At 54.2% G+C, this 17,293-nt stretch overlaps 8 protein-coding genes across 8 annotated transcripts; 4 read left to right on the forward strand and 4 right to left on the reverse strand.

Annotated features, from left to right (window-relative positions):
- Nucleotides 1–731: 731 nt before the first annotated feature.
- On the reverse strand, nt 732–2,371 carry HER10_EVM0005700 (prefoldin subunit). Its single transcript, XM_035475306.1, has 4 exons — nt 2,072–2,371; nt 1,883–1,973; nt 1,291–1,483; nt 732–1,196 (listed from the first exon to the last, which is right to left on the reverse strand). Exons 1-4 carry the CDS (start codon nt 2,103–2,105, stop codon nt 1,164–1,166), a joined length of 351 nt encoding a protein of 116 aa, XP_035334963.1. The 5' UTR covers nt 2,106–2,371; the 3' UTR covers nt 732–1,163.
- Nucleotides 2,372–2,620: 249 nt separating this feature from the next.
- HER10_EVM0010871 (uncharacterized protein) lies at nt 2,621–3,047 on the forward strand (the record flags this gene model as incomplete). The annotated part of the gene is made up of 2 exons (XM_035480317.1): nt 2,621–2,654; nt 2,830–3,047. The coding sequence occupies 2 exons, from the start codon at nt 2,621–2,623 to the stop codon at nt 3,045–3,047; spliced, it is 252 nt and encodes an 83-aa protein (XP_035335328.1).
- A 378-nt stretch (nt 3,048–3,425) lies between these two features.
- HER10_EVM0003698 (uncharacterized protein) lies at nt 3,426–3,960 on the reverse strand (the record flags this gene model as incomplete). The annotated part of the gene is made up of 3 exons (XM_035473363.1): nt 3,426–3,619; nt 3,774–3,897; nt 3,958–3,960. The coding sequence occupies 3 exons, from the start codon at nt 3,958–3,960 to the stop codon at nt 3,426–3,428; spliced, it is 321 nt and encodes a 106-aa protein (XP_035334823.1).
- A 445-nt stretch (nt 3,961–4,405) lies between these two features.
- Nucleotides 4,406–5,661, forward strand: HER10_EVM0006919 (DAD family protein). The gene is made up of 3 exons (XM_035483025.1): nt 4,406–5,127; nt 5,181–5,244; nt 5,333–5,661. Exons 1-3 carry the CDS (start codon nt 4,564–4,566, stop codon nt 5,362–5,364), a joined length of 660 nt encoding a protein of 219 aa, XP_035335052.1. The 5' UTR covers nt 4,406–4,563; the 3' UTR covers nt 5,365–5,661.
- An 83-nt stretch (nt 5,662–5,744) lies between these two features.
- HER10_EVM0013231 (GRASP55/65 family protein) lies at nt 5,745–7,033 on the reverse strand (the record flags this gene model as incomplete). Its single annotated transcript, XM_035482595.1, has 2 exons — nt 6,745–7,033; nt 5,745–6,671 (listed from the first exon to the last, which is right to left on the reverse strand). The coding sequence occupies exons 1-2, from the start codon at nt 6,907–6,909 to the stop codon at nt 5,745–5,747; spliced, it is 1,092 nt and encodes a 363-aa protein (XP_035335519.1). The 5' UTR covers nt 6,910–7,033.
- A 184-nt stretch (nt 7,034–7,217) lies between these two features.
- On the forward strand, nt 7,218–8,174 carry HER10_EVM0011619 (RNA cap guanine-N2 methyltransferase; the record flags this gene model as incomplete). The annotated part of the gene is made up of 2 exons (XM_035481047.1): nt 7,218–7,436; nt 7,502–8,174. The coding sequence occupies exons 1-2, from the start codon at nt 7,354–7,356 to the stop codon at nt 8,172–8,174; spliced, it is 756 nt and encodes a 251-aa protein (XP_035335385.1). The 5' UTR covers nt 7,218–7,353.
- A 38-nt stretch (nt 8,175–8,212) lies between these two features.
- On the reverse strand, nt 8,213–14,314 carry HER10_EVM0011786 (uncharacterized protein). The gene is made up of 6 exons (XM_035481205.1): nt 14,061–14,314; nt 13,877–14,004; nt 11,422–13,808; nt 11,122–11,366; nt 9,611–11,073; nt 8,213–9,555 (listed from the first exon to the last, which is right to left on the reverse strand). Exons 1-6 carry the CDS (start codon nt 14,158–14,160, stop codon nt 8,239–8,241), a joined length of 5,640 nt encoding a protein of 1,879 aa, XP_035335402.1. The 5' UTR covers nt 14,161–14,314; the 3' UTR covers nt 8,213–8,238.
- Nucleotides 14,315–15,368: 1,054 nt separating this feature from the next.
- Nucleotides 15,369–17,162, forward strand: HER10_EVM0004336 (vacuolar fusion protein MON1; the record flags this gene model as incomplete). Its single annotated transcript, XM_035473985.1, has 1 exon — nt 15,369–17,162. One exon carries the CDS (start codon nt 15,369–15,371, stop codon nt 17,160–17,162), a length of 1,794 nt encoding a protein of 597 aa, XP_035334865.1.
- Nucleotides 17,163–17,293: the final 131 nt, after the last annotated feature.

Here is a 17,293-nt window from a genome sequence, read left to right on the forward strand (position 1 = left end):
CCACTTACTGAATGCGATTTCGTACTTGTACCTACAGGATGCATGCGACTATGAGGAAACTCCATGGAAGAGCGAGGCGGATCTAGACCACTGGTTGCCTCCCGCATCTATTTGGTCCGCGGCCGACCACGGATCAGGGCCAAATCGTGCCGCTCGTTGGGCATCAGCTCGAGCAAGCATGATATCACGGCTGTAGGAACCCTCAGAATGGGAACATCAGTCGATCACCGCAGACCTCACGTTTCATCCCTTGGCACTTTACGAATCGGATGACCGCCTTCTGCCCATTAGACAGATAGGCTCCATATACGCACACGCGGGACAGCTTCTGACGTCTGGCCAGGCTCCAACCCGTCGCCGGTCACCATGGGCCGGTCCGCCTCCGCTCCGTGGTGCCTTCTCTCCCGAGTGGGAGACAAATTTCATGTGTTTAGCGTCATTCTTTCGAAAGGAACAACGTGAGCTAATAGGTAGGCACTGGTCTCGTAGCCCCGAAAAAAGGAGGCTTTCAGACGCGAGCGAACTGCCGTCAGGTTGTCAGAGGCCGCACGCAGCACACCTTTTCGTCACTAGGCCGCAGGACAGGCAGCCAGTAAGCACGCCTCGCCAGTTGGGTCGATCTCAGCCAGCCATCTTGAATCGCCAGATATGCCAATGATCTTTTCTCAGTGGTGTGTGCCAGTCTGACGACCTTTGCAAGTACGATCTTGTTGGGTACTGAAACGCGGCTACCGCCGTTATCTCTATTGCTTCCGAATGTCTCACAAGTCTACGACGTTGAACAACGCATTGCTGCCACTGCGTGGTCTTCATGTCTCTATTTTCCTGGGGCTGAGACGTATTGCTGAGTTGGCTTCCTCCTCTCATCGTAGCATCAACCCATGGGTATATTCGATGCCGCCTCATTTTGGACGCCTTTGATATTCGCATGACGACTTTGCTGTCCCTTGTGTTCTTCTCGGTAGTGGCCGCAACTAGAACGCCTGATCAGGAACAAACGACGAAGAAGCTGTCTTTTTTCCCCCGTCCAAATCACCCGTTCCGTGGATCTATGCGCAGCGAGCAGACCGAAAGGCCTTCGTCGTCAGTCTGCTGCACAGAGACTCTCGAAGCCAACGTCGCAGACCAACATTATGGTGACCCATTTCCAATGTTCCTAAGTCTCAGTTCTGGACAACCTGAACATTGTTCTTCTTCTATAATTCCACATTCGTCAGTAATCGTTTACAACCCAGTGACCTCATAGCAGGGCGGAAAAAAGGAGCAACGTCTCTTGCATCAAACACGAACCTTCCACTTCTCCAGTTCGTCCTGCTTAGCCTTGTACTGCTTGACAAGGTCTTCCAGGACCTTCTTCAGACCTTCCGAGTTAGTCGTCAGGGCGGGCATGACGTCCTTGACCGTCTGCTCCATGAGGACCCCGTTGATGAGGCGGAAGCACTTCCGGTCCTCGGATAGCGGTTGCAGGGTCTCTAGGACAAGCCTGTGTGAAACGAGTCAAGGTTAGAATAAGAATGGTTCATTTTCCGTGAGAGGCGGTGTGCCGGGGAGAGAGGAAACGAGGGGGAAGGGCGGGAAGGGGGTTCATCAAGGGTTCGTCATTTGAGTTTCTGAAGGAATGAACAGTGAAGAGCGGTGTGATGAGGGCGAACAGTTGGCGGAGGGCCATGCCGGAGTGAGTTCCGGTTTGAGAATGAGAGAGGGGAAGAGAGAATCCATCATGTGCCTATACCACCCTTTTTCCTGGATGACGAAGGGTTCACGATCTCATCCAGGATATTGGTGACGGCCTTCCTCTGTCTCTCAATATTACGACGGCGCGGTGAGGGCATAAGATGAAGTGAAGATGAGGAAGACTCGGAATAGGAAGAGAAAGACGCACTTGTGTTCTTCGGCTTCTTGTTCTACATCGCCAATCTTTTGCGCAATCTGTTGCAGGGTGTTCTTGTAGACGCCATATTGCGTTTGCAGGTCTAGGGAAAAGCAGGTTAGCAATGAAAACCATGGCGGGGTTAGATTTCATGTGTTTCTAGCCCGACGATCAGGGTAGGGAGTGAGTGAGTCAACTAACCTTGCTGCTTCTTCTGGCTCACTTGGGCCGCCATCGTGAGGTCAAGTCTGTGAGAGGTGAATGGCCAGGGTTGATGAGACCTCGTTGAAGAAAGTCAGGTAGGCACAATGCAGGGCTATGAATCTCACAGTGAGGGAGCGAACGAACAAGCCTGAGGTAATCGACCCTCCTCTCCACCACCGCGCGCGAGCAGTGACCAACTGTGGGATGGAAGTTCTAGAAGGGTATTCAATGTGGCCCGAGCTTTTGCCGCGCTCTCTGTCACTCTTTGTAGGTACTCCAGCAGTGAGACCACCCCGAAAATGCACAAAGCCCGGCGCGCCGTCTGCTGCCCCACCGAGCCGAAGTGGTCTTATCCAATCCCTTGCAGGCCAATTCCCAATCTTCTATCGCATAGGAAACTCACCGGGAATTTCCTCTGGCGCATTCTACAATCGTGACCACGAAGCAAACACCGACGACGAACAAACTCTTCCTCCCACGACATATTGACAACCCTTCCCTTGACCTTTCTCAATTCCATATACAACCCCCGAAGCCGAATCAAAAATGCATCCTCACCTGCACACCAAGGACAACTTCGGTAAGTTACCAACAAATGCATCCGTCATGATTTCCATCCGCGCCCCTCCTCCTCCCTCTCCCCTTTGGGTCATTCAAACCCCGTCGCATTGCCACACACTACCCCCTTGCCCCCTCTGGGCCTCGTACCAAACATGAGAAGCGTCCATACTAACTGATTTCCTCCTGCGAAACAGAGTGCGAAGACATCATGGTCGCCCTCGAAGAGTGCCACGCAAAGGGCTTCATGTTCAAGTCCCTCGGCGGCTGCAACGACGCAAAGGACAAGGTCAGCGAGTGCCTCCGCGGCGCGCGCGCGAGGCGCACCGAGGCCAACCGGGCTGCTGCGAGGGCCAAGAGGGAGGAGCGCGAGAACCGGATAAAGGAGCTCAACAAGTCGCTCGGTCTCGATTAGACTGCGGATCCAACCACAGAAGCGAACGGACAACGAATGAGCCGCACCCTGTTGCGACTAGACGACTGGTGTATAGGTTGGAGAGAAGGGCAAGAAGAAGCAATGTACTATATCACGAACACTCGCAACTACATCGATTTTTGGGCGACGGCACTTGGGTCGGGGCGGGACACCAAAAATAACATGAGCCATCTAATGGTTTTGGGCGTCCTATAAGGGAGCAAGGGACTGTACCATAGATTGTACTCGATCGATGTTCTCATGTCGGCAGAGAAGAACAAGACAGTAAAATTCTTGAATAATTTGTATTCCTACACAACACTCATACTCTTTTCATCCTCCAACAATCCTACAACTGCTCCCGCACACTCATTCCCTTTACAAAGTGCGACGGAACTCGTTGCCAAAGGTGAAGAGACCAAAGACGGACAGCACACTGAGGAGGATCGGCACCGGCTTGCGGAGGCGGATGGCGCGGGGGATGGCGGAGCCACCGAGGACCGCCGAGGCGAGCAGACTCAGCTCGACGCCGTAGGGCTCGCGGTTCTGGATGCGGTAGCCGCCGAGGCCGTCTGCGCGAGTTCGGGTCAGTTCACTAATGTTGCCAACCTACTAAAGCTACTTATACGACAACATGAGGCGGTGGACGGACGCTGGGAAGAGGATGGAGGGGGGATGTTGAGAGTTGGAGGAAAGGGGAAGACGGCGCAGTGGATTTGCACGTACAGAGAAGACCGACGCTGACTCCGGCGACGATGGATGGGACGGACTTTGTTCGGGCGTAGCCGGCGATGCCGCCTCCGGCCGTCAATACGGCCAGGGCGAAGGAGGGGACAGAGAGGTCAGAGGACTGCGCATGTTGTCTTTTGTTAGCTTTGTGTTCTTGTGCGAAGGAAACAAGTCATTGTACCATTGTGAAGTAGTTTGTTTGTGAGAAATTACTGGTAACACGAATTCAATCGATGTCGAATTGCGATTGAGATGAATTGAAGTGAGAAATAATAACCTAGTTCCTTGGTGAGCAGAGGTGAGGAAGTTCCATTGTTTGCTTGCTTCGGTGCCTCGGGAAGTCCAAGCTTCGGCCTCCCACCCACTCAAAAAAGGAACAGCTTCTGGGAAAGCTGCTGGATGATCTCATCCATCAACGGGTCCCTGACTAATCACGACATGTCCCAGGGGCACGCCGCACCGGGAGTCGCCAGGGACCACCACTGGACTGCTACCCCAGATTCGTGGCTTGGCAACGCTCTTGTCCAGGGGTACAATGCCACACCAGCCACATCTATCACCTGACGCCCTGTGGCTTCAAGCTTTCGTGTCCTCCAGAGCTCCCCCCCAGCTCTCAATTGTACCAGTGACCGCAGTACGTACGCAGCAATCGAGACAATCTGGAAGGAGACATTTCCTCAACTCTTCGGTCCACCACCCACCCGAACTCCCGAATTTCCTCCCAAAATACCGCCAAACTCTCCCCTCCCCTCCCCTCCCCCGATTTCCACGATCAAAAACCCCAACAATGGCACCCAAGCGAACCGCCTCCTCCCAAAAAGCAGCACCTGCTGCTGCCGCGCCCGCAGTCCACCACCCCGAGCCGCCCACCTCGCCCGCGGGACCGACCGCCGCCGCCGCGATCCCGGGCACAATGACCTCGCAGCCCAAGGCCGTACCCATCACCATGACCCCCAAGAGCACCGGCAGCGGCAGCGGCGCCCAGAACTGGGACCAGGTCCTGGCCAACATTTACAACCACTACGTCAAGAGCACGCCGCAGCGCACCAAGCTGATTGACGTCTTCATGGCATTCTTGGTCGTTGTTGGCGCGCTGCAGTTCCTGTACTGCGTGGTTGCTGGAAACTACGTATGTCTTTTCTTATATCTTACCCTCTCAATTGGTTGGAGGATTCTTGCCTCTTGGAAATCACAGATGGGGATTATTTGCACAGTTATGGCTGAAGGAACCTTGGTGGATCATCACATGGAAACCTACGGACGAACAATTGCTAACGTCATGATGCGAAATAGCCCTTCAACGCCTTCCTCTCTGGTTTCTCTGCCACCGTCGGCCAATTCGTTCTCACTGGTAAGACAAAATCAGAGCAGCACACTTTACAATTGCTGACATTAGTCGTTTAGCATCCTTGCGCATCCAGACCACCGAGGCCAACAAGTCCGACTTCCCCTCCGTATCACCTGAGAGGTATGCCGGTCCCCTTCTCCCCTCTCCTCAGTCGCAAAAACACACGAACGGAAGACAAGTACTACAGAGACTGATACCATAATGATAGAGCTTTTGCCGACTACGTCGCATGCAGTCTGATTCTGCACTTCTTCTGCGTCAACTTCATAAACTAAGAGCACGTACCAGATGAAAGGAACAGGAGACGAGTTTTTGATCTTCCAGTCAGGACAAGAAAGGGGGGTGTTGGTCCCCAAGGCCAAAGACTGAGGTTCGATGCAGGGGGTGGATAGACCAATTGGTGGTGAAGCATCAAAGCTACAACACCACAATCGCATGAGCATGCGGAACGAACAAAGCAATGTACATTATTTGAGCAGGCGTTGCATCACAGCACGGTAGATGTCTAAGAGAAGAAAAAAAGTGCAATTCTGGGAATCATCATGGCAGCGGACTCCAAAATTCTAGTTCTATAATCCTGACAACCACCCACCAGCCTCAGCTTCCTAACCCCTGCCCTATCACTCAGCACCCTCGGCCGCAGGCTGATCCTTCGGTGGTCCCGTCGAACCAGCTCTAGGCGGCGGCGGCGGTCCCCCCATCTTCGGGGGCGGCGCAACAGGCGTACCCCTCCCGCTGGGCGCATTATCCGCCTCCCTGCTCTTCTTCTCCTCCTCCTTAAAGTAGTCATCCATGAAGTTATTGTTCCCGCCGTGATGCCTCTCCTTCTTCTTCCTCGTCGTCGCCGTGCCCGCAGGAGGCGGCGGCGCCGCGGCGCCCGCGCCCATCATTTGCGCCGGGACCAAGAAGTCACCCCCCGTCGGAGGAGGAGGTGCGCCGAGACCAGGCGTGGCGGGCGAGAAGAGATTCTGCTGCACCTCGCCTACGGGGCCCGCGTTCCCGTACAGCGCGGCGGCCGGGTCGGCCTTCTCCCCGCCAGCATCGAACATCATCTCGCCCGGCGCGTCGACGGGCTCGTTCAGCGGCGCAGGTAACCTGTGCAGCGCGCCGTACCCCAGCACGCACCCGAGCGCGCCTTCGCCACCCCACTCGCGCGTCGGCTGGATCGTCACCTCGCGCGTGACGTCGTACTCGTTGTTGTACACGTACAGGCGCAGCGGGCGACCGATATGGTCCTCGACGAGCTCGCTCAGCCCGCCCTCGCCGTGGAGGGCGCCCTCGGGGCTGCCGAGGATATAGTCGCCGTACGGGAGGAGACCCGCGCCGTCAGCGGGGGAGTTTGCTGCGACGTCGAGGACGTGCCAGATGTTGGCGGCGACGGCGAGGGGGGTCCACTGCAGTGAGAGGCCGAGGGAGGCGGTGTCGTGGGGGACGAGGGCGTGGAGCTCGCGGGTGCGTTGACCCTTTGCGGACCAGAGGCCTAGGGAGACGGAGCCGCCTGCGCAGTTGCGGACTTCTTGGGCGAAGAGGCTTGGGTCGGGGTTGTCCTGGTGTGGAGGGGCGGCTTGTTAGTATTTGTTTCTAAGATGGGATGTATACTGGGCCACGAAGATTACGTACGATGGGCCGACCGTTGATGCCAATGATGAAGTCAAACCAAGGCTCAACGTTGAGTTCGAGGTTCGTGTTGCGGAGCACCTGGAAACCGAAGGAGCCCTGATTGTTCTGCTGGGTTGGTTGCTGCCCGTCCAGGCGGGACATGAAGCGGTTCAGCGCATTGAACATGGTGATGCGCTCGACGCTCGAGCTGAGTTGTCTTCTTGTATCGTTTGTGTTTTTGCAAGACCAGAAGATTCGGTACGGTACGGAAGATTGAGATCGGTATTGAGGTCTGTGGTGGCTATTTACCCGGTGTTTGTCGTTACGAGCATTCCATTCGTTCCTACGTGGAGCAAGCTGTCATCCAAGGTCCCCCATCAGCCTTGCAGATGATCCAAGCTTCTTTCCACACTAGTGGGGTCACCAAGTGGGACCTGACTTTTTAGCTTCCTGTTGCTTCAGCCTCGTTCATCTCATTTTCCATCACTGGGCGACTTTCTCTTATTAGTCTCAACATGTGATACTGTCTCGATGGTTCTGATCAACTAAACTCTTAATCCATAGAAACCTCCCTGATCACAGAGGGAACTGGGATTGAGGTTACCTCACACTTCATGCATCACCAACAAAATGAAGGCGGCCACCAGACTCCCCCTAACGGATGAGTGCCACCACTACAAGTCCAAGGCAGAAGTGCCTTGGGATCTTCAAAAGTGAGCCAAACCCCTCTCCTTTCGATCAAAGGTCACATCGCAACAGAAGCTAACAAGACATCTAGATACTTTTCCCAGCGCTACTCCCTCTTCTCCTGGTACGACGAGGGCGTCTACTTAACAGACAGCGCCTGGTTCGGCGTGACCCCCGAACCCGTCGCAAACCAAGTCGCAAACGAGATGTACCACACCGACGCCTCGAAACGCGTCCTCGTCGACATCTTCGGCGGCGCCGGCGGCAACACCATCGCCTTCGCCCTCTCGGCTCGCTGGGACCGCGTCATCTCCATCGAGCGCGACGCCGCCACCCTGGCGTGCGCCCAGCACAACGCAGAGCTGTACGAGGTCGCGGAGTACATCACCTGGATCCACGGGGACTGCTTCGACTACCTCCGCAAGCTGAGGGAGAGCCCTGAGGAGCTCAGTGAGGAGTTGAGGGTGGACATGGCCGAGACGGTGGTCTTTGCTTCGCCGCCTTGGGGTGGCCCGGGGTACCGGACCGCCGAGGTGTTTGATCTGAGCAAGATGGAACCGTATAATCTGGAAGACCTGCACGAGGCCTGCAAACCCATGGATCATGCGCTGTATCTCCCTCGAACGAGTGATCTGAGACAGGTGGCGAAATTGGCCCCGGAGGGAGAGAAACTTGAAGTAGTGCAGTATTGCATGGAAGGGGCGAGTAAGGCAATGGTGGCATTCATACCGGGAACGCTGAGCACAACACAATCAAAATCGTAATGAACATTTCTTCTTGTTCTAGCTCTTTCAATAAGGGCCACACTCTAACAAGCAAAACCTGCTTTTACAACGCCTTGACAACGCTACGTTCATCGAACAAATCCTTCAATAAACCCTGAACACAAAACTCCCGGTCTAGTGGCGCCATCGCGTACGTCGACTCGAAAGCGTAGATACTGAGCTGCCCAAAGAACGGCCGTAGGATCTTGCCCACGAGCTCGTCCTTTCTATCAATGCTCACTTCGTCATTGATGCCGCCAGGTCCAAGCAGTGGTCGTCTATGGGAGCTGCTCGTGGCCAAGTGCGCTGCAGGATTGCTACCCAACGAAGAGCTGGCACCCATAGTGCCAAGCTCCTCTGCAAGCTCATCGACTAGTGCAACAGGTTGGTAGTTGCTGGATCGATACACAGCGTCGATGGTGTCCGTGACGAAGAGCCACTCGTGAAGCTGGAAGTCATCCGGCGCAACGCAAATGAGCAGGTCTAGCAACTTGCAGGCTTGTAGGATAGAGATGTTGTTGTAGGTATCAGATGCGGTGCTGTGATCGGCAGCCACGACAGACGCGATGGCTGCATGAAGTTCGGCGTTAATAATCGGCCATAGCATAGCCAGGTGGATAGCACTGGTCTTCAGCACAAGTGCGCGGACAAGCATGAAGATCTCCGCTCTTGTTGTAGAGGAAGGTGAGGACGTCGCCGTGGCGCCGAGAAGTTCCACTACTTTGTCAGTAATGATGGGGAGCTCTGTGACAAATGCGTCCTCCGTAGCTGCGAGGACTAGCGACGCAGTGCGACGAAGGTTGAGCTGCGTCTTCCGATCTGCCTCCAATCGAGCGGAAGTGGCACCAACACCAAACACGATGCCGGCCGTGGTGGGCGGAGTTATGCGGGCCAGAAGCTCAGGCATACGTTCCTTGTCACTGACAGTCCATTGTCTAAGCAACGGCAACCAGTCGCTTCGGACGAGCTCAATGCTTGAGCTGAAGAACCGAGCATCGTTAAACGCGTCTCCAACATCCTTCTTCCACGTTTTTTGGTTATTGGGTAGCCTGGACAGTTCTTGTAGTAAGACTAGTGTGTGCTTGGACACAGTATCAGGGAAAGCCTTCGCTCTGAAGGCTGGATTGATGACATTTGTTGAAATTGTACCGGCTGCGGACAGCACACGGTCCGTTTCGACTAGGATCTTGGGTAGGTTCGGCACGATTGAGGCCAAGATTGCGACCACATCCTCGGCTCTATCGAGGACGCTAACCAGGGCAATCGTGGGGGCGCGGCGAACACCGTCGCGGTTCTTTTCCGACTTGTCGTTTGGTGCCGTATCTGAGAACGTCAGGGGCTTGGTTGTGAAGATCGCCGTTAGGAGCCGGAGGAATAGATCCTGTCCTATTTGTTAGTGTGTTCTTTATAGCATGTGTTCAGGTAATAATGCTTACCCCGAGCTCACGTCTCATCTTCCGCTGCTCCCCGAAATTGGTATTGTCGACCTTTTCGCCTAGGATAGCCGCGAACTCCAACAGACTTGGTAGTGTCTGTCTGTGTGGGAAAGGATTTGTGAGTAGATCACGCAGGAACGCCATGCAGTCGAGCCAAATCTCGTCCATTGCGTCGTCCTCCAGCGAGCGGGCATATTCAACCAGGAATGTGACGAGGTCAATGTCTTGGAGAGATGTTGTCAACGTTGATTTCCTCGAAGCGTCCAATGCCCCGGGGTTCGTTCTGCTGTAAATAGCATTAAAGATGGCAGGGATAGTGTGCTTTGGTCGTGAACCATCCAACGCTGGTAAGAGGTTGAATACTTCTGATTGTGGTACAGGTGTTGTAATATTGATAGAGCCCCGCCAGATTTCGATGACTGTCTCGAGACACTCCAAGGTCTCTGCTGCGAAAAGGTGCTCAAGCAGTCGTCTCGCCCGGTTTCTCATTCGAAGAGATGTGTAGTTGAAGGACGAAACAGATGTCAAGTCCTGAGCATTGATATCGCCCCCTTGGCCCCAGGACCAGATTGTGAAGCAAATGCGAACAGCATCTGCGAACGCAAGGTGCACCGTGAGTCTATCATTTGCGGTGGCACTCCGCGCTTGTGGGGCATCCGAGGTGAACACACCGGATACCATGGTGCCAAAGAACCCCGAAGGCTGCTGATCCGGACCCTTGACAACTTGCGTTCTGGCCTCTTCAATCAGAAGTCGCTCGTGTGCCCGGGCCAGTACTTGCTCCAAAGCGTTGAGTAGCGAGATCAGTGTAGACTCTGGCGCATTCCGGTCATCCTTCTTTGAATTGCCGTTGTCTCGGAATATGGATTGTAAGTCACTGAAAGTGTTGGAGACTTGTCTACATAAAGTCTCCACAAGAGGAATGAGCACCTGGAAGATGGTATCGGAGTAGAAGGGTAAGCATTCCGTCAAGAAGCTGACCCAACTGTCGAGAACACTGCGACTGCTGGGAGAGCTTAAGCCAGCCTGGAGACACTTGAGCAAGTTGGGAGGTGGTGATGTCGGCTTGGCCTCTGACTGTGTCGATACTCTAAGGCTCTTGCTCGGTTCAAGACTCAGCTTTCTCTTTTCCGATGACGGAGAAGCAGGTACATCGGAGATGATCATGTCTCGGAGTTTCAGTGCATCGAACACGACGTCCAGCAGAAGAACCTGAACGTAGGGGTCGGGTCCAGCGAGCGATTGGAGGAGACGCTCGATGAGAACATTCTCGAGATGGAGGCTTCCAAGGGGCTCCGCGTAGGGGTTCAGGAGAATTTGGTGCATGACGGTCAAGGCATAGCGGTGAAGTTGAGTTGCTCGGACTCGGATGTTTTCGTCTGCAGGTTCGTTGTTGCCAGCGATGCACCGTAGACAAACGTGGATAAATACCTCTTGCATTGAGATGTCGCCTTCATGACCAGCTGTTACGGGTAAGCATCAGGTACCTTCAGTCAGGATTTCCTACTTACTCATCTGCGCGACATCCGGATGTCCACCATCCACGGTGATCGTTGTAGAAGCCAAAACCGCCCAGATCACGTCTGGCGCCCAGCGGAAAACATTCGACAGAGTTCTCAGGTAGTAAAGGCAAAGATCCAGATCGTCTTCAGCCGTGAACGTTGTTGAGTTGGTCGAAGTTGATGCCGACCCGATGTCGGTGCTCGCTCTAAGGAACTCTAATGCAGAAAACTTCCTCACGAAAAGCAAGAAGAGTCTATTGACGTCAGTAAACACTCTGGGTCAATACCTCTAACGACGGGCAAACCTACTTATCGATACCGACCAAGCTATTCAGCCATCCCTTGACAGTCATGAATAACTGGGTTCGTTCATCCAAGAGGGCATCGAGCATGAGAAAGAGAGGTCGCGTCAACATGACATCGTAGTTCTCTGACCCAGCCAGCCGGATCTGTGGAGGCTTCTCGGTCATGGGTGTTTTTGAACCCCGCCTTTCAGCACTGGAATCCTGCAACGTATGAGACCAAAGCACGCTGAACCTGCGGCCAGCATCGGCGGGACGTGATGCGAAGGACCCCTGAACGTCATTCTCGATAATGAGGCTGGCCAAGGCAGCCTCTATATCTCGATTCTGTGATGTAAGAGCAGTTTGAAGCTGCCACAATGATCTCACAGTCTCGACGTGGTACTTTGGTTCTGAAGCTGACAGAAACTCCCAAGCTTGTTGGACGAGTGGCGTGACAAGTTCGGTTAGGTTTGGCACCTCTATGCGCTCTGCAGAGTAAAGATGGGCGGAGAGGTACAGAATTGAGTTGAAGGAGGTGAAAGACAATGTGCTCGTGTGATTCAAACGCTCGTGAAGACACGAGAGGAGGAACGTTGTGTCAAGCTGGTACGTAGTCGGCACTTTGAGTAGTAGGGCGGTCAGAATCCTCCCTTTGGCGCCTAGTTCGGACCCTGCTTCGGGGTTCTTCAACCCTTCGCAGACCAGCAAGCCAGACTTTTGCAACAGCAATTCTCCAACCTCGATAGGCGAGAGTGGAACATGGACGGCATCGAGGTTTCCTTGCTCGTCGACATAGAATGCCTTGATCCGTTTCAAAAGTTCGACGGCAGGAAGTGAGGCCAGAACACCGGCCTCCATTGTCCTCTTGGACTTGCGGCCATCTGAAGATGGGAAGGCTCGATCCGGAATAAGGTCCAATACAGCTAGAGCAATGTGCAATGCCTCGTCGGCAGTCTTTTGCGATGGCTTTTTGGGAGAATTTTGCTGTCTTTCTCTCGTGTCCTCCAGCATGCAGATAATTGATAGAGCCGTAAGAGGCGCATGAATAGTGATCATCTCCTCCTCGCGGACATTGAAGTTTGCCAGGATGAAATTGACCAAATCCAATTTGTCGAGCCGTTCTTTTTCTGGAAGGTTTCCTGGTCCTATAGCCTGCGCTAAGAGACTGACAATCTCGCCGTAAATCAGACCGCTCTCGACACCATCGAAGAACACGCTGGCGCTGCGGAACACTTCGTTGAAGTCAGCTTTGCTGGGTGCATGGTCTCTGTACTGCTGGACGCTGTTGACAATCGGAAGGAAAACCTCAGGAACTACCAGCCCGCCAATTTCCCATCGATCCATGAGCGACAAGCATATTCTGTAAGGTCTCGCTCTCTCTGCTGGGCTCGAATCGCGGTCGACATTGATCATGCTCAACAGCGCCCTAGTTAGAGGCTGGAGCCCATGGTCTTCAAAGTAACTCGTCTTGGACGCAAAGTAGGAGTTGTGATGGTCCGTAGAAGATGGTGACTCGATACCGCTCTCACTTTCCCCGGGTCCAGGGTCCGGGCCGAGGAACCATGCCCAAAGCCTTCGGTTGAGACTCATATCTCTCCGGATGACAACACCAGCCGCCGCACGCAAAAGGAGCTCCAAGTCGCCTGGTTTGACATTCGTCTGTAACACCTTGGAGTGTAAGGGAAGGTGGGTGACCAAGAGATCTAGGAATCCTCGCTGGATGAGAAGTTGTTCGTCTGCAAGCCCCGCAGCAAAGCAACGTAGAAGCAATCCAGGTTCTGGAGAGGTGACCATCTGTGCGAGTTTCGCCGAATGCTCGTCTTCCTGGACGCCATTCTTGCCTGGTTTCCCTGGTAGAGAGGTCTCGCCTAATTTGGGCAGGTTCCTCACAAGGTATGCTAGCGCCCCAGCTCTCCGACTTGATCCTGTGATAGAGGCCAAGAAGAAGCATTGCCAGAAGAAGTCATCTCCCGATGAATGTGGTCCATCCAGCTCATCGCTGCCTGCGGGTCGGATCGCGGTCTTGAAGCTCTCCATCAATCGCAACGTTCGTTCAAAGTCCTCGCTAGTTTCGTCCTCGGGGCCAGGCAAAAGGGCCAGAACAACTGATTTCATGGCTGGTCGAAGAGATCGGGGGTCTATGTCTAAAAAGTGGCGTTCAAGAATGTCGAGAAAGGGGGATCGGACGGATAGAGAGGCAAACGAAAGAGTCGACGCCAGGCCAGGGAAGTACAATGGTAAATCCTTGGATAGTCCATCGGTGCCTATGGTTGCGAATATGTAGCTGTAGACTTCGAGTGCTTTTTGGTGCACGCCGGACGGGAGGGAGGGGTTGAGACATTGCGACAGGCGTTTCGCGACGATGGCTTTCGAAGGGATGGTCGTGACCGACGGGTGTCGGGCTTGCAGTGCCTGATGAGTATGATTAGTCTCTCGTCGTTTTGGACATCGGTTCGCCATCATTGAAAAAAGACTCTTACCTTGAGGAGGCGATTCAGGAAGGAAATATAGTCAGCCCATTCCTGTAAAGCCGTTTCAAACAGAGTGAGGGCCCTTTCAACACCAGAGGCGTATTTGCGGTAGTGCTTGTCCTTGGTCGGTGCTTCCTCTATCCCATAGAATCAATACATGACGTCTTCCCAAAGTCAAAGACAAAACGCTTACCAGCTCCGAGCTGGTTCCTCCATTGACGAGGAAGAGGAGACTCGCGGCCTGAGCTCTCTGGGGAGACGGACCGACGGCCAGAGCCAGGCTCAAGGGCCATGATTGCTGAGAATGGGCGTTGATTGAACGAGTGAGTACATCAGTCTGTTCTTGTAGTCTTGTAAGGACGGTATCGCATCGCTGCCTAGTCTTGGACAATCAAGCTGGCGTCGGTAGTCGTCGCATGCAGTGATCGTGAACAGGGTTTAGAGAGCCCGGTGTTGCTTGAGCTCGAAAGGCTACCATGTCTCCTTCCAGACGACAGGTGTACAGTGGGGTGGCACCCTGAAAGCTCCCAAGCTTCCCATTGGCCAGGCTAGTTTAGCGACCGTTCTCGCCTGGCGAGGCTGGCACAACACTCTCCATCAGCGCCGAGATAGGATAAAGCGCAACGTCATTGAGCATTGGATTTGGGGTGCACCTGGAAATTGTGGGCTCCTTGCATTCTGTCGCTTTTCCACCTTGATTGGACACTCCACCACTGAGCCTCATGATATGAGACACATCTTTCAGCACTAGAGACAAAACTTCTGATGGAAATTGGTATTTTGTTCCCGGCCTTACCAGTTTCCCAGGTAGTGTGCATGCAACATGGTCTGGACAACAGCTTGGTTTAGTCCATGCCTTGACTTGGATCCTGATCATTCTTGAGATTCCCGTGCATGTTTACCAAGTGCACATACAACCTCTTGCAGCAATCGACGTTACTTTTATCTAGGTAGATAATCAGCTGCCAGTGTATTGCCTCTGCTCAAGTAAGCTGTCAAAGTCCGGAATGTTTTCTCCGGCAAGGGAGTTTCCGCTCGGCCATGGGATTTGCAAATTCCCATGTTGCTCCCTGCTCTGGGGGCATTTGGCCCAGCTCCGGTCCCAGGTCAGGCGAGCAAGTGGGCCGAGACAGGCTCTGATTAGCGGACCGTTCCCACTAAGGCACTTTACGAAGAGGCTGCCGCACCACTAGATCTCGGCGGCCCCTCCTACGCATCATCAGCAGGTCTGCGCTAACTTGGGACGATTTTCGTCCTTATCCCGTCGGGTCCCTCTTTCGCTCCTCTTCCAGTGCCGTCTTCAAACCTCACGTTCCCAACTTACCAACCTACCTATACCCTAGGTGAGGTCTCGAATGCCAGTCATGGCGGCTTGAACCTGGTTGGCGACCCAAAGTCCAGATAAAGTCAAACATCACCCTACTTCTAGGTAGTCTGCAACATCGCCGCGCTTCTTTCCACTTCCCGACCACCTAGCTGAAATGCTCCCGCCATCGCAATCATGGGCGAGGACCACAAAACCGGCCCCAGCGAGGAGCAACCTCCCCCTCTGCCTCCACGGCCCTCGATGGAATCGAACGACTCGATAGATTCGAGAATGGCCATGGCAGCCGCGACTACCGCCGTTACACCTCTCGATATCCAGACCCTGTCTTTCCCAGATGGTTCGCGCGGCACTTTCTCGACCACAGGCAGCAGGGCCGTTGCAACCCCAGTACAGTCCTCGAGCGGCCAAGCTACTCCAACGAGGACGCTGGGCGAGGGCGAAGATTCTATGAGTATCGCCAGCTTCTCCCCGACCCTGCGGCCGCCCAACGACATTGCAAGCCTGTTGATGGGGGAGTTCAATAAGAGAAGTCCGGCATGGAACCTCCTCAGGTCGCAATCGGCAACTGTGCCGCCCTTCGAAACCTTGAGGATGGACAACACAACCCGTAATCTAGCTGGGTTTGAGCACGAGTTTGACGACCTACCCGACGAGGCCGACACGAGTTTCAAAGACGAAGACCGAGTCACCATGTGGAAGGCAAAGTTAAAGCACTACATGATCCTTTCGTCGGCGGGCAAACCCATCTACAGTCGTCACGGAGACCTGGGGCTGATCAACTCGTCCATGGGCGTCATTCAAACCCTCATATCATTTTATGAAGGGGCTAAGAACCCCTTGTCCGGCTTCACCGCTGGGACTACGCGATTTGTTGTGGCAACGCAAGGGCCCCTCTACTTCGTAGCCATCAGTCGGCTCGGCGAAAGTGACTCACAGCTACGAGCGCAACTCGAGGCTCTATATATGCAGATCTTGTCAACGCTGACCTTGCCTACGTTGAAGAATATTTTCGTCCATCGACCATCGTCCGATCTTCGAAAACCACTCGAAGGAACTGAGCCCCTGATTTCGTCCCTTGCCGATAATTTCACGAAAGGCTCCCCGTCAGCACTGCTTGGCGCCTTGGAGTGTCTCAAGCTGCGCAAGTCCCAGAGACATGCCATCAACAATGCCTTTCTCAAGCAGAGGACAGACAAGCTTTTGTACGGCTTGATTGTAGCCGGTGGTAAGCTGGTCAGTGTTATTCGTCCGCGTCGCCACTCTCTGCACCCAAGCGACCTCCAACTCATCTTCAATATGCTATTCGAATCGGGTGGGATCAAAGCCGGCGGCGGAGAAAATTGGATTCCCCTGTGCTTGCCGGCCTTCAACAATCGCGGCTACCTGTACATGTACGTCAGCTTCTTCGACGGTGTCGACGGCGAGCAAGCCACGGGGCAAGAGGCGCCGGTACACAAGGATGAAGAACTCGCCATCATCCTCATCAGCCCGGACAAGGAGTCCTTCTTTGAGCTCAAGCAAATGCGTGATAACGTCGCTGCTTCTCTGGCCAAGTCGGGCCATCTCTCTCTGATACAGACCGCTGCGCGTGCTGGACGGCCAAAAACCACAGACATTGCCCCCGGTGGTCAAATATCGCACTTCCTCTACAAGTCCCGTGCGAACGTGCAGTTCAGCATGTCCGCCCTCGACCCCGTATTCTCCTCCCTGATGGCCCGTCGCCGCCTCATGGGCCTGTATCATCAACTTCACGCTGCCGTCCACGCGAAACACTCCCATATGCGTGTTCTACATTCCGTCTCCGAGGATGCTACTTCTTTAGCCTGGATTACACCAATATTCGAATTTTACTGCGTAGCCGGCCCCAACGTGAGCCGTGCCGTACTGACCCAAGGCGCCAACAAAGTCATTCAATGGGCCCGTCGCGAGGAGGAACGGGTCTTCATCATCGGCGGAGGCGTATTCTGATCCAAAGAAACGGGATGACCCCTTGAATATTCGGGTACATGTCATAGGCTTGGACTGGTTAGCAATTAGCTATTAGAAATTACAGGAGCTGGCCCTCAGTGGCCATGCTGACTGAGAGAGAAAGATTCTCT

This window comes from Colletotrichum scovillei (genome assembly GCF_011075155.1).
Source record: "Colletotrichum scovillei strain TJNH1 chromosome Unknown Contig00004, whole genome shotgun sequence".
In the NCBI taxonomy this organism is placed as follows: domain Eukaryota; kingdom Fungi; phylum Ascomycota; class Sordariomycetes; order Glomerellales; family Glomerellaceae; genus Colletotrichum; species Colletotrichum scovillei.

What these genes read in the sequence shown, in the direction of transcription:
- HER10_EVM0005700 (XM_035475306.1), bottom strand. Translation starts at nt 2,105, where the DNA reads ATGGCGGCCCAAGTGAGCCAGAAGAAGCAGCAAG. An exon ending in GAGCCAGAAGAAGCAGCAAG is followed by an intron (nt 1,974 to 2,071) that starts GTTAGTTGACTC and finishes GCTTTTCCCTAG; the next exon opens with ACCTGCAAACGCAATATGGC. An exon ending in CAAGAAGCCGAAGAACACAA is followed by an intron (nt 1,484 to 1,882) that starts GTGCGTCTTTCT and finishes CGTTTCACACAG; the next exon opens with GCTTGTCCTAGAGACCCTGC.
- HER10_EVM0006919 (XM_035483025.1), top strand. Translation starts at nt 4,564, where the DNA reads ATGGCACCCAAGCGAACCGCCTCCTCCCAAAAAGCAGCACCTGCTGCT. An exon ending in CGGCCAATTCGTTCTCACTG is followed by an intron (nt 5,128 to 5,180) that starts GTAAGACAAAAT and finishes TTAGTCGTTTAG; the next exon opens with CATCCTTGCGCATCCAGACC. An exon ending in CCCTCCGTATCACCTGAGAG is followed by an intron (nt 5,245 to 5,332) that starts GTATGCCGGTCC and finishes CCATAATGATAG; the next exon opens with AGCTTTTGCCGACTACGTCG.
- HER10_EVM0011786 (XM_035481205.1), bottom strand. Translation starts at nt 14,160, where the DNA reads ATGGCCCTTGAGCCTGGCTCTGGCCGTCGGTCCGTCTCCCCAGAGAGC. An exon ending in GAGGAACCAGCTCGGAGCTG is followed by an intron (nt 14,005 to 14,060) that starts GTAAGCGTTTTG and finishes TCTATGGGATAG; the next exon opens with AGGAAGCACCGACCAAGGAC. An exon ending in AGATGAGACGTGAGCTCGGG is followed by an intron (nt 9,556 to 9,610) that starts GTAAGCATTATT and finishes CAAATAGGACAG; the next exon opens with GATCTATTCCTCCGGCTCCT.